The sequence below is a fragment of the Oncorhynchus keta genome, chromosome 12 (genome assembly GCF_023373465.1).
Source record: "Oncorhynchus keta strain PuntledgeMale-10-30-2019 chromosome 12, Oket_V2, whole genome shotgun sequence".
Lineage (NCBI taxonomy): Eukaryota > Metazoa > Chordata > Actinopteri > Salmoniformes > Salmonidae > Oncorhynchus > Oncorhynchus keta.
This window is the reverse complement of record NC_068432.1, coordinates 5,060,869-5,076,131: the sequence shown is the minus strand read 5'-3', so window position 1 is coordinate 5,076,131 and position 15,263 is coordinate 5,060,869. Positions and strand designations below refer to the sequence as shown.

At 43.9% G+C, this 15,263-nt stretch overlaps 1 protein-coding gene across 2 annotated transcripts in view; it reads left to right on the top strand.

The window, feature by feature from the left end:
• The window catches only part of LOC118391756 (follistatin-related protein 4-like), a 221,123-nt gene that overhangs the window by 190,831 nt on the left and 15,029 nt on the right, over positions 1–15,263 (top strand). The window contains exons 8-13 of one of the 2 annotated variants that reach the window (XM_052457655.1): positions 3,542–3,662; positions 4,795–4,956; positions 10,637–10,771; positions 12,057–12,083; positions 13,033–13,151; positions 14,911–15,060. In XM_052457655.1, the coding sequence (XP_052313615.1) occupies positions 3,542–3,662; positions 4,795–4,956; positions 10,637–10,771; positions 12,057–12,083; positions 13,033–13,151; positions 14,911–15,060 (714 nt within the window). The remainder of the gene's footprint in view (positions 1–3,541; positions 3,663–4,794; positions 4,957–10,636; positions 10,772–12,056; positions 12,084–13,032; positions 13,152–14,910; positions 15,061–15,263) is intronic. The other variant, XM_052457656.1, reaches the window with a different exon arrangement.

Genomic DNA, 15,263 nt, shown 5'->3' with positions numbered 1-15,263 from the left:
CATTATGGGCCTTTCAACGTGAAACACTGAACCAGTGTCCAACATTGTAAACTTTGATGTGGTGTGTTTTAAGGAAAAAAATATATAATTGGAACGTTGGTTAATATTTTATTATTCTCAGAATGTCTCTCAGCAGGGGCTCTTCACATTGAAAGAAATCAAAGAATAATCAATAACTTTAGATAAAGGTTCACGGAAAATAAATGAGAAATGCTAATTCCCATTAACACCATTAATTCATTTTATTTTCCCAGCTTGTTTTTTTACATTTCCAATTAAAAACAGGTCTGTGTTTTTCCTCACTTTTTAGCTAACATTTATTCGAATTAGAAATGATGTAATGATTTGGGTCTCATTGGCACTCTGCCAGGCGCCGTGCTGATCTGAAAGAGCACAAACCATGTTCAAAATAAATATTAGCAAATCCCAACATAGCATAGCATGGGAATTGGCAACATGCGGTTAATGAACTATGGAGTGGCGGTGCCGGCGAGTTGTTTAGCCCACAGCTGACAGTGTTAATCCACCAGCTGATTAGTATTCTCTACTTGCATGTTAACGAATTGGCCTTGTTATATGCTGCCATGGAGATAGACAATGGCATGCAGGTCAACTGCCATGTGTATAAGCGGGGTCACGGGGAGGACAAGGAAGTGAGAGAAAAAAAAGGTCCTCTGTGCAACATGCTACATGCTACATGCTACTGTTGCCGTGGAGTATTCAGTGGTAAATAGTGTGTGACGATAATTACAGTTGTCAGTTACCACTTTGAGGTTATTTGTCATGCCTTCATGTTCACAAAAGTAATGTCTGATGCGCAAGAACATGCAGGTGTTCACAATAAGCAATGTGCCACTCCGTATCATGTGTTCCCACGTAATTCTTAGGGGGCTTTATGCTCTTACAATGCACACAGTCTGCAAGGGAAAGAGTTACCTCCTATTGGGCACTACCGCCGCATTTCAATTCAGAACAAAGGAAATGATTCATACTGATTGAAGGCCTTTGGTCTCTGCCTGTGCCCCTCTAGCGGCGTTGGCAGAGAGCGGATGTTGCCGGTTCTCAAGGGATCCAGTATTTTCAACCCAACTTCCGTTTCCCCCCCGAAAAAAGACAAAAAAAACAGAAGCGGGAACTCCGTTCAGGCGTCTTTCTACGCCTGCTACGTTGGGTTGTGATCTGTCGCTTCGGGTCAGCGTAAAGTAGATTCATTTACAGGCCAACTTGAGTTGTTCGTGTTGTACTATGAAAATGATCTCATTTTGCAATCAATAAACAAATATTACATTTAGCTGTGATTGAAATTCCAACCCAAAAGGCACTCTGACATATGAAACGTTTCACTGGCTGAGTGGCAATTTGCCCATGCTGGAATCAGACCCATTTGTCTGCACTCTGCTACAGCGTAAAGGTAGAGCAGTATTATTATTCTCTCTCTCTCTCTCTCTCTCTCTCTCTCTCTCTCTCTCTCTCTCTCTCTCTCTCTCTCTCTCTCTCTCTCTCTCTCTCTCTCTGTGTCTGTGTCTGTGTCTCTGTCTCTGTCTCTGTCTCTGTCTCTGTCTCTGTCTCTCTCTCTCTCGCTCTCTCTCTCCCGCTCTCTCTCTCTCTCTCTCTCTGTGTCTCTCTCTCTCTCTCTCTCTCTCTCTCTCTCTCTCTCTGTCTCTCTCTCTCTCTCGCTCTCTCTCTCCCTCTCCCGCTCTCTCTCTCTCTCGCTCTCTCGCTCTCTCTCTGTGTCTCTCTCTCTCTGTCGCTCTCTCTCTCTGTCGCTCTCTCGCTCTCTCCCTCTCTCCCCCTCCCTCTCCACCCCCCACACACACTAGTAAATGGGACATTTTACATATTGAATGGCTACTTTTCTCCAAAGTAATTGAGTTGTGTTTTGGGAAAGATAAAATCTGTTCCCCTCTGCTTTGATTGCCTTCAAGGAGAGGGCGGCACTATACGGCTGCATTTACACAGGCTGTGCAGTTCTGGTCCTGTGGCCAATTATTGGCAAAAGAGCTGATCTGATTGGTCAAATAATTTGTGGAAAAAGATCAGAATTGGACTGCCTGTGTCAAAGCAGCCTATGTACTGAGGAGAAAGAAAACAATTTGTTTCACTCATCACCTCCAGTAGTTCCAGACAGGCCAACCTTTACTGAAACACAAGGGGATAATTCAGCAATGAAATTAAGTAGTGCGCTTTCTCTATTCAAACAAGTATGCTATATCATATGTTAATTAGCATGTCAAACTCGCCCGTTTGGGAATGCTGTGGAAAATCCACAAACGCTATTATGGCTACAATAGACAAATATTAGTGTATTATAAAGGGGGAGGGGAGATAGACAGAAGCATCGGGGTTGGTTTAGCATTTCAAAGGAAAGGGAAACATTTATCAGACAATATTTAGCTTCTTTATAAAATAAGGCGGAACTAATTAACTATGTGTAAGTGTAAAGCAATTCCGCTCACTGTATTAAATCTTTACATTTTTTTTATTATGAGACATTTCCCTCTACAAGGTCCATCATTGAGACCCAAATGGCGGTGTGAACAAGGTGTTCAGCATCTCTTGTTTAGTTTAACTTTGAGAGGATTTTATTGCATTTATAGCCTCAGGTCCACCCACATAGTGTACACACATGTCTAGGTAATTAAAAGCATCTCAGATAAACCTGTACTGGTTTAAGTATATCCCTTATGGGACTACATACTATAGAAAAAAATGTCTAGTGTTTAATATCTACCTCACAGGGGGAGGCTGCTGAGGGGAGGACGGCTCGTAAGAATGGCGGAGCAAATGGAATGGCATCAAACACATGGAAACCAGGGGTTCGATGTATTTGATACCATTCCACTCACTCCACTCCAGCTCTTTCCATCAGTATGCCCTCCCCAATAAAGGTGCCACCAACCTCCTGTGATCTACAGGTACTGTACTATACAGTCATTTATTTCTAAAGCAGTTTCTACTGTTTTGCGAAGTCTGTCCTAAGTATTTCCTCTGCATCGCTAGAGATGATATGTCCTCATCCACTCACCCACCTCGTTAGCTAAGAGAGAAGCAATATTTTCTATCTAAAATCACGCAGTGGGACAATAGCTTGTGGCAAGAAACTCCAAGGCTTTAGTCTGTGTTCGGAGAGAGATTTGTTACCAGGTAGGTAGCTTTGCACACACTCTGACCGCCACATACGGGACACCACTATTTAGTTTCTTAATCCTCCCTAAGCCCCTGCTAAAACCCCAGGTGAGTTGTGCATCCAGAAAAACAACAACTGGCTCCATTAATCACACTAATGTTCTTTGTATTTTTAACCCTTCCTATTTATCAGACTGAGTGAGCGTGACGACGGGGCTCAAATCCCCACGCCCCTCCCAACACCCAGGGACCACGTTGATTCATTGTCTAATATGCTTCCCATCACTCCATGCTCCCCTGTTGTATGCCCTCCCTCCTCCTCCCTCCCTCCATTCGTCCCCAACCCCCCCCCCCTCCCCTCCCTTATTCCCTTCCTCACCATCCTCCACTGCCACCTTCCTCTTCTCCCAAATAGGACTTTGGTGATGACAGCTCCCTCTACATCACCAAGGTGACAACCATTCATATGGGGAACTACAGCTGTCATGCGTATGGATATGAAGAGCTCTACCAGACCCATGTACTGCAGGTGAATGGTTAGTAATGGCACATACTTGACATTTCACATTCACAGTTTTGGCACGTGGTCACCAGAATGTTGACCTGACTAAACGTGTAGTAGTTGCAGTTTGCGATCATTGCTGCGTTCAACGTTGCCGTTTTTTCTGTTGTTGCTTTTTTGTTGAATAGATCACAGATATTTTGATCAGGTTAGATGCTTTTGTGGAGGAGGAACCTTCAGAGTTGCCTTCCGGGGTCAGGAGTGGTAACCCCTGCCTTTAGACTCCAATGACAGCGTTCACATCGCCAAAAATGGCATTGATCCCGACATGTCCAACATTCTGTCATCGAAAGCAAATGAAACCTGTAACCATGGCGTTCTATTCACCATACTCAGTTGATTCCACCCTGAGCATGTCAATCGTTTGTAGCTACAGTACATCAACTAGCCAGCAGCAAGCAGCGCAGATGCTGCAGACATTTATCAAAGCGCACTGCTCGACAAACTCGTTTGCATAAGTATTTTTTCCCTCTCTCGCTGAGATGACGTGTGATTACCGGGCCTGCCTCTTCATTGAGGACCTTGGGAGAGCCGTCTGTACCGTATCAAATCAAAGATAATAATCGCCGTCCTCGGAGCTTTGATTCATTTGCATGCGCAGATATGAATAGAGGAAAAAATAGCCTGAAATGATTTTCAATTAACAGGGACAATAGGCGTGATTGTGTTGTGTTGTACGGCAGGATTTAGGCTAATTGAAAAACGATACAGCTGCATCTAAGACCTGGCTTCAGCTGAAAAAGCTGAAAAAGTTTTCTTCCTGGAAAGGCAGGTTATCTTGGAAGACAATTACCTTGCATTTCAATTGTGATCTTATTTGGTCTTATAAACATGTAAGCATGCCTCTTATAAACATGTCTCATGCTGGACTCTGTTGTAATGCAGTGCTTGTAGCTATGCGTGTGGTACCGGTGTGAAACTAAATCCTTTCTGCCCGGTGTGCCCGATGTGCCTGGTGTGTGTGTGTTTCTATACCATCCTGCCACTCCTATCAATGTTTCTTTGTAAGTATACCTCCCTAACTCCTCTCTCTTGTGGCTGTGTGCGTGTGTCTCTCTCTTTTCACGTGTGTGTCTGTGCATGTGTGCGTGTTTCTGTGTATCTAGTTCCCCCAGTGATCCTGGTCTACCCAGAGACGCAGGCACAGGAGCCTGGTGTGTCTGCCAGCCTGCACTGCCACGCCGACGGCATCCCAGACCCTAAGATCATGTGGCTGAAGAACGGCATGGACCTGCAGCCTAGACCGTCCAAGCAGCTCTCCCTCATCGGTAAGGCACCAGGCTGCTTTGCTGCCCACACTGGCAAGACGGAGTGCATCCCAAATGACACCTTATTGCCTATATAGAGAACTACTTTTGACTAGGGCCCATAGGTAACGTATAAGGGTCAGGGTGCCACTTGAGACGCACCCTGTTATTACCGTCATAGCAGCTGCTGTTTACCAGACACACCACTATGCAGGGAACCATGGAGGTGTTGCTATACTAGGTGCCAATCTGTGTCACACCTTCCTGTGTTGTCAAATCTAAGATTATGGTGACCGTTTTGACTATTGTTAGTTTGTCGGTTGATTGCTTAGGCCACTGATTTCAGAAGAGTAAATATCCATTCCTAGAAGATGAAAGAAATAGATGGAACAACAGTGTGTGTAAATGAAACCGACCGCAGCCATGTGGGGGGGGAGTTAAAACGGAAGTTTCAATTTCCGAGGGGACAGAAGTGATCGTCTTTTATGGAGTCGTCCTCGTTAGATGGCAGTTTACAGGCTGTGTGTGGGTCATTACCTGTGATAATGGCCTGTTTTCAGGCTTCAGATGCAGCTTAAACAGGGGAGGTTCTGAAAGCTTCACACATACATTAACGTCCTGCAGCCCAGCTTCACGGATCGGCCAACTCTCACAGCTCGGTTCAGAGCTGGGTTCTAGGATGTCCATTTAATTGTTATCAGATCTGATGATAGTCTTATACCTAGTAAAGGTTTAACAGAGTGCTCAAAAGTCTACAGAGCACGGTGGTTTTAGAGAGTGATACTCTACACGTGAATTTTTTCAACATTGCATCAGTAAATTGATTTCCAAGTCGGAGGCTAATGTTAGAGCTCGCAATCTTGCTTGCCAATGTAAAGGTGAGGCTACAGTGCTCACTAGCTATGTTCCCATTATGTTGTCCAGTGATTTTTTTTTCCTTATTGACATTTAGAAGGTTTGCATAGAAAATAGATGCGACAATTGACTGCTGCGGTGCGTTTATGTCGATAAAAACAGCTGGAGCTAATGACATCCCAAAACTCTAGAATGTCAAATAAAGCGGAGGTAGTTGAAGTGTTTTCTTCATTAGTTTAGGTAAATTCCTCATGAATAAATTGTCGATAGACTGTTTGCCCTCCCACCTATCTGTGTCATGTATCAGGTAGCCTGCAAAAGCCAAATATGGATAGAATGCAAGATTTGCAAAGAAACCTTTCTTTTTTTGTATTTTTTTATAGTTGGACAGTAGATTTAACGAGCAGTAGGCATTTAGAAACAAATGTGGAGTGGAGGTTCACGTGGCCCGCGTCTCTTCAAAATGATTCGGCACCGTTTGTCGCAATAAAGAAAGTTTGACGAAAGAAAAGTTAGACAAAAGAAAAACCCACACCTTACTGAACTGATAAAAATGCTGTCAATCTTTACAAAACATTTCTCCTATAGCTGCAGTGTCCATTACACGACACAACCTTTAATTTTTTTTTTTTTTTTACATAGCTTTTGTTGGTTAACTGCCTAACTATGCTGCCAGGATCCCCTCCATTTACAATGGGAGTGTTCAAGAGGCTCAGCTGTTAGCAATAGGCGCTCTCCAAGGTTCATGACTGCTTAGTGCTACTGATGGTGCTGAATGGACAGCTGCATGGGGGTTATATAGGAAGGCATAACACTGCTGAAATCAGATAGAAATGTAGAACCAACATCATCCTCTGTCATTTGGAATATTGATATATATATATATAGATATAGATATAGATATCATCTCTGTATATTTGATTTCTATCTGACACATTCTCAACATCTCAACTGACTAAAACCTTCCATTTACCCCCTGGCGCCACACAGTTCTACAAGTCTGAAATCACAGTATAATATCTCTGTTCCCTTGTTATTAATTCAACACAAAAACAACATTTTAAGTGAGAAATCAATGTCTAACTATAAGCAAATTATTAATTGAGTGGTTATGCATTAAAATGGATCAAAGCATAATTATGGATAATAGGCAATTACGACACTGTCTGGTGTTTAATGTCGGGAGGCCCACACTTTACATCATTACGTTTCTCCTCCCTAAAGAGTAGAGAGTGAATTTGAACACAAACTACTGTGAAAACGTAATCCATTTAACTGTGCATTTCAATAACGTGAGGTATAGTGTAACAAAAATGACTGTTTATAAGGCGGTAGAACTTTTGTTATCGACCGTTGCTCTAAATGGGGCGGCATGTAGTCCAGTGGTTAGAGCGTTGGACTAGAAACCGAAAGGTCGATCCCCCGAGCTGCCAAGGTAAAAATATGTCGTTCTGAACAAGACAGTTAACCCACTATTCCTAAGCCACCATTGAAAATAAGAATGCGTTTTTTTAACTGAATGGCCTAGTTAAATAAATGCATATTGCATTATCTGTGCATTGGTTCCTGTGGAAGTCGTTTGTTTCTATTAGTCCAGGGTTTTAGTCTCAGGCCATGGCTCAGTCAGGTGTTTTGTAGCACTGAGAAGTTCTCCGCTGCCTCTGCACTGCCAATCCACATTTAGGAGACACATGGAGAGAGCTCAAGAGAGGGGGATCAAAGAGGACAGCAAGAGGGAGGCAGAGAAGAGGGGAGGAAGGTGGAAGAGAGACTGGCACATGATCTTTGACACGGCGTGTCGAAAGCAGCTGTCTGACACAGGCGTCCTTCACTCCTTCTGCGGCGTTGTGAAGATTGCCTTGTGATCAAGGCAACAATGCAGCAACAGCAACGGCAACAGCAGTAGCGTGAGGATGAGGGGGGGTGTGAGTGTGAGAGCATGCCGTAGATCCAAAAAAGGCTGAGTGCTAGTGTCACAGAGCTAGGAAAACCTCTACTGCCTCTCATGATAGCACTGTGCCCTGGGATACATCACGTTTACCTGATACATCTAACACACACACACTAGTGATACTGTCAGAGAGGGATGCCTCTGATGATAGCACTCACTGTGTCCTGGGATACATCACCTTTACCTGATACATCTAACACACACACTAGTGATACCGTCAGAGAGGGATGCCTCTGATGATGTGTGTGAGAGCATGCCGTAGATCCAAAAAAGGCTGAGTGCTAGTGTCAGAGAGCTAGGAAAACCTCTGCTGCCTCTCATGATAGCACTGTGCCCTGGGATACATCACGTTTACCTGATACATCTAACACACACACACACACTAGTGATACCGTCAGAGAGGGATGCCTCTGATGATAGCACTCACTGTGCCCTGGGATACATCACGTTTACCTGATACATCTAACACACACACTAGTGATACCGTCAGAGAGGGATGCCTCTGATGATAGCACTCACTGTGCCCTGGGATACATCACGTTTACCTGATACATCTAACACACACACACACACTAGTGATACCGTCAGAGAGGGATGCCTCTGATGATAGCACTCACTGTGCCCTGGGATACATCACGTTTACCTGATACATCTAACACACACACTAGTGATACCGTCAGAGAGGGATGCCTCTGATGATAGCACTCACTGTGCCCTGGGATACATCACGTTTACCTGATACATCTAACACACACACTAGTGATACTGTCGGAGAGGGATGCCTCTGATGATAGCACTCACTGTGTCCTGGGATACATCACCTTTACCTGATACATCTAACACACACACTAGTGATACCGTCAGAGAGGGATGCCTCTGATGATAGCACTCACTGTGTCCTGGGATACATCACCTTTACCTGATACATCTAACACACACACACACACTAGTGATACCGTCAGAGAGGGATGCCTCTGATGATAGCACTCACTGTGTCCTGGGATACATCACCTTTACCTGATACATCTACACACACACACACACACACACACACACACACACACACACACACACACACACACACTAGTGATACCGTCAGAGAGGGATGCCTCTGATGATAGCACTCACTGTGTCCTGGGATACATCACCTTTACCTGATACATCTAACACACACTAGTGATACCGTCAGAGAGGGATGCCTCTGATGATAGCACTCACTGTGCCCTGGGATACATCAGCTTTACCTGATACATCTAACACACACACTAGTGATACCGTCAGAGAGGGATGCCTCTGATGATAGCACTCACTGTGTCCTGGGATACATCACCTTTACCTGATACATCTAACACACACACTAGTGATACCGTCAGAGAGGGATGCCTCTGATGATAGCACTCACTGTGTCCTGGGATACCTCACGTTTACCTGATACATCTAACACACACACTAGTGATACCGTCAGAGAGGGATGCCTCTGATGATAGCACTCACTGTGCCCTGGGATACATCACTTTTACCTGATACATCTAACACGCACTAATGATACCGTCAGAGAGGGATGCCTCTGATGATAGCACTCACTGTGTCCTGGGATACATCACCTTTACCTGATACATCTAACACACACACTAGTGATACCGTCAGAGAGGGATGCCTCTGATGATAGCACTCACTGTGTCCTGGGATACCTCACGTTTACCTGATACATCTAACACACACACGAGTGATACCGTCAGAGAGGGATGCCTCTGATGATAGCACTCACTGTGCCCTGGGATACATCACTTTTACCTGATACATCTAACACACACTAATGATACCGTCAGAGAGGGATGCCGCTGATGATAGCACTCACTGTGTCCTGGGATACATCACCTTTACCTGATACATCTAACACACACACACACACTAGTGATACCGTCAGAGAGGGATGCCTCTGATGATAGCACTCACTGTGTCCTGGGATACATCACCTTTACCTGATACATCTAACACACACTAATGATACCGTCAGAGAGGGATGCCTCTGATGATAGCACTCACTGTGTCCTGGGATACATCACCTTTACCTGATACATCTAACACACACACACACACTAGTGATACCGTCAGAGAGGGATGCCTCTGATGATAGCACTCACTGTGTCCTGGGATACATCACCTTTACCTGATACATCTAACACACACACACACACACGAGTGATACCGTCAGAGAGGGATGCCTCTGATGATAGCACTCACTGTGTCCTGGGATACATCACCTTTACCTGATACATCTAACACACACTAGTGATACCGTCGGAGGGGGATGCCTCTGATGATAGCACTCACTGTGTCCTGGGATACATCACCTTTACCTGATACATCTAACACACACTAGTGATACCGTCAGAGAGGGATGCCTCTGATGATAGCACTCACTGTGTCCTGGGATACATCACCTTTACCTGATACATCTAACACACACACACACACACACACACACACACACACACACACACACACACACACACACACACACACACACACACACACACTAGTGATACCGTCAGAGAGGGATGGCTCTGGTGATAGCACTCACTGTGCCCTGGGATACATCACCTTTACCTGACACTCTAGATCACTGTGAACAGAACAGAGACGATTCAGTCAAAGTATATTTTGCTAAAGTGTTGTGATGTCGTCAAAAGGGTTCTGGCATCAATGGCTTCTGTTAGTGAGAAGTAGGTACGCAGGTAGGTGGCTACTTAGATTATCTTTGTTTATTCATTTTCGAAAAGGACAGAGTGTGCATTTTTAGGTGGGAGGATGAAACATCCATGGAAAATGTGAATCAGTGTAGAAATGTGGGGCTGAGCTAACACTTGTCTTTTCTGCTCATCTCTAACACAGCGAATGGGAGCGAGCTCCACATTGGCAGTGTACGCTATGAGGACACAGGCGCCTACACCTGCATTGCTAAGAATGAGGTGGGGGTGGACGAGGACATATCGTCTCTGTTTGTGGAGGACTCAGCCAGAAAGACACGTAAGTGGCTGAGAGTAGAACATGGAAAAATGTCTCTGGGATTTTCAAAAGCCAATTTAATTAACGAAAATAGTAGGCTGTAGAAAGCAGAGGTTGGACCAAGTCATTGTTTCACAAGTCACAAGTAAGTCTCAAGTCTGAGCACTCAAGTCCCAAGTCAAGACAGGCAACTCTGTTGTTCTTTTTGCTGCACTGCTTTGCCAGGTCGCAGTTGTAAATGAGAACTTGTTCTCAACTGGCCTACCTGGCTAAATAAAGGTAAAAATATATATATATTTTTTTAAAGTCCGAGTCAAGTCTCAAGTCCAGACCAATACATCTCAAGTGCTAAACTTTGAGTTTCGAGTCCTAAACAAGTCATAATGTGCTCTTCAATGTAATACTATTTCATATTTTTAACAGCAGTAATACTTAGTATTCAAATCATGAATGCATTTAAAAAGTATATATGTTTTTTATTTTCCAAATAAACCTCATATTTCCATGGAAGTCCCCCCCTCATATCAATCGCCTATCGAGGATCGCTATGGGCTGCAATCTATCATTTTCTTCCCGCATGATTTGCAAGTTGCAATGTGTTTTTTAGTTGACTACATCGTAGTCTTTATATCCGAAAATAATAATTTGGGGTATCATCTTTCCAAGGGCTCCGTCTGAATTCACCCACCGACGTTCCTCTGCACTACCACTTTTTCTCAGCTGGCTCAATTTGATTGGCTGCTCTCCGATTCAAACTGTAATCTGTTAAATGAAGAGTTGATGCGCTGCACAATTTTTAATATTTGGGCTTGGGGAGGGTATCAAGTCAGTTTGAGTCAAAAGGCTCAAGTCCAAGTTAAGTCACGAGTCATTGGTGTTAAAGTCAAAGTTGAGTCATATTTGTGACTGACTTGATACTGACTTGATTCTGACTCGAGTCCACACCTCTGGTAGAAAGTGTCAGAAACAGAAGTTATAACAAATAAATGATAATGCTTTGTATCTGATTTATTGTATGGTATCTGTATGTACAGTATATATATATATAACATTTGTACAGCCTTTGAGATTTAGATAGACCTCAAATGCAATTAAAAAAATCTAGAACACATTTATGTTGTGATAATACAGAATCTCTGCCTCTGTAAAGAAACACTCTTGCTAAATGTGTTTCTGTCCCACTTTTTCTGAAATGACTTGATATGACATGGTCTCTCTCTCTCTCTCTCTCTTCTCTCTCTCTTCTCTCTCTCCTCTGTCTCCCTTTCTCCGTCTCTCTTCTGTCATTCTGATGCTGATGCTGCAGTTGCAAACATACTGTGGCGGGAGGAAGGTACTAAAACCTACTGTTGTATAAACACTTGCCACCATGTCTCATTCCCTGTTCTTTTAAATGAACCTTTAGAATTGACCAACCTTCTTCTGAATGTCTTGTTCGGATGAATAGGGTTTATTATATGCAGTATATGTCAAATCAAATTGTATTTGTCACATACACGTGTTTTGCAGATGTTCTTGTGGCTGTGGCGAAATGCTTGTGTAGAATACAACATCCACAAGAGTAACACATCATTTGTAAAACACCACGTAACGCTACTAATTAGCAGCTTTACCGCTAATTTCCATCATTTTACTTTGTCTTCCTGAATGATGATTGGTGTGTTTTGTGTTCTTGCCGAAAACATTATTTCACAAAGACTTAACCATGAAAAGATACACACAGTTAAAACAGTTTTGTTTACAGGCCTGCCTCAGCACTTCAGCACACATAACTCTTCCTCAGAACAGTATAATCGAGTTGTGACACCAAAACATTGCGTATGAGAAGAACTCTTTTGGCTGATTAGAGAGTATGAGAGAGGCCCACCCGTTTGAATCCTGATGCAGACTGCACCACTGGTCTGCACGTCACAACATGAATGTGTCAGCAGCACTCACGCTGTTGATTTCACCTCGTCATTCAATATGATGTAACCTGCCCTCCATCCCCACACAATGTGCTTTTCCAAAGCATGAATAGCAGTTGTCTAGTAAACAGCTGTTGTTTAGGGTCAGGTAACTGGCCCGCAAAATGTTATTGCGCTCATAGCGGCTATCAAGTTTGAGAAGACAGTCTCACAATTCACTCGCTAGACATACTGTTTACGGAGACTGACTGTGCTGTCAAAATGCCTGACAACACCACCAGTCATTCAACAGCTCAGGCGTTGCTAACAGGGTCTGTAGGCTCTGGTAGGCTCTTGAATGTTAGCTGAACCAATTTTTATGTCCTATCTCCCCAGGGTTGAGCGTAGGGAACATGTTCTATGTGTTTTCTGATGAGGGCATCACGGTGCTGCAGCCCAGCAAGTGTGAGATACGCAGACACATCAAGTGCACCGAGAGGATCATGGCCAGCTATGTGAGTACATACTGTACATGTTTTACAGGATAATGATTTTTTGGACTTTGTATTTGTGGACTTTTTATGACTTGAGATGATATGAAATATATACTAATCCAGAGGGAATAAGCCTCACTCTTACAGATATACGGTTCATTCAGAAAGTACTCAGACCCCTTGACTTTTTCCACATTTTGTTACGTTACAGCCTTATTCTAAAATGTATTAAATAAATAGAAATCGTCAGCAATATACACACAACACCCCATAATGACAAAGCAAAAACAGGTAAAAAAAATAAAATAGAATAATGAAATATCACATTTACATAGGTAGTCAGACCCTTTACCTTTGGCAGCGAACTCAGACTGGAGTCTTCTTGGCACACCTGTATTTGGGGAGTTTCTCCCATTCTTCTCCGCAGATCCTCTCAGGTATTTTCAGGTCAGATCGGGTTCAAGTCCAGGCTCTGGCTGGGCACTCAAGGACATTCAAAGATTTGTCCCGAAGCCACTTCTGCATTGTCTTGGCTGTGTGCTTAGGGTCGTTGTACTGCTGGAAGGTGAACCTTCATCCCAGTCTGAGGTCCTGAGCACTCTGGAGGTGGTTTTTATCAATGATCTCTCTGTACTTTGCTACGTTCATCTTTCCCTCAATCCTGACTAGTCTCCCAGTCCCTGCCGCTGAAAAACATCCCCACAGCATAATGCTGCCACCACCATGCTTCACCGTAGGGATGGTGCCAGGTTTCCTCCAGAATTGAAGCTTTCAGGCAAAGAGTGGCCAGCTCTCGGAAGAGTGTTGGTGGTTCCACACTTCTTCCATTTAAGAATGTTGGAGGCCACTGTGTTCTTGGGGACCTTCAGTGCTGCAGAAATGTTTTGGCCCTCTCTTGTCTCTGAGCTCTATGGTTTTTGCTCTGACATGCACTGTCAACTGTGGGACCTTATATAGACAGGTGTGTGCCTTTCCAAATCATGTCCAAGTAATTGAATTTACCACAGGTGGACTCCAATCAAGTTGTAGAAATGGAAACAGGATGCACCTGAGCTCAATTTCGAGTCTCATTGCAAAGGGTCTGAATACTTATGTAAATAAGGTATTTCTGTTTTTTACTTTAATACATAGACAAAACTTTCTGGAAAACGTGTTTTCGCATTGACATTATGGGGTATTGTGTGTAGATTGAGGGGGAAAGGAATTTAACACATTTAAAGGATGTAACGTAACAGAATGTGGAAAAGGGAATGGGTCAGAATACTTCCCGAATGCACAGTACAGATGTACCCCCCACCCCCCCACACACATACACACACTCCACTACAGCCCATTGCCAGTATCTGTGCCCTCCGTTCACTAAATGTTACGTAATTACGAATGTCCATTAGTCAAAGACCCCAAGTCAATAGCTCACAGTAACCCTGCACGTCTGTAATGTACTGTACTAGAGAACATCGCTCTCTCAAAGTAATGGGCTTAAGTTGGTAAAAGTTGCTTGTTTTTCTGAGGGATTTAAGTTGTACAGATTGTGGTAATTGTATTACAGATCAATACAAACGTAATACGGCATGTGTTAGTCCATTGCTGCTGTAAACAGCATTTTCTCTGCTGCATGATGGCCCAATCCCGTGTGTGGAAGCTATGTGATTAACCGTGGATTCGTCGCGCTCCCTTCTATTATTGCTTCTTCTTCGTCATCGTCTTCTTCTGCTTCCTCCCTTCTTCCCGTCTTTCGTTCCTCCATTCGATCTCTTCTTCCATCCCGTTCTTTCTCCAGGAGGAGATGTGCCCGAAAGGTGAAGGTGTGTCTCCGGAACACTGTGTGTGGTCCTCAGCGGTCAGTGTGAGGGATAAATACATCTACGTCACCCAGCCCCTTCAGAAACGCCTGCTGGTCATTGACACCCAGGCCCAGAATGTGGTGCAGGTTGGTTGGCATTATTAATCTTCTCTATGAGCTGTTTAGAGAGCCCCCCCCGAGGCTTTTACACAGGTCACCAATAGGTAGAGGAGAGAGAGGTAGAGAGAGAGAGCGGTAGAGAGAGAGAGAGGTAGAGAGAGAGAGAGGTAGAGAGAGAGAGAGGTAGAGAGGTAGAGAGAGAGAGGTAGAGAGAGAGGGGTAGAGAGAGA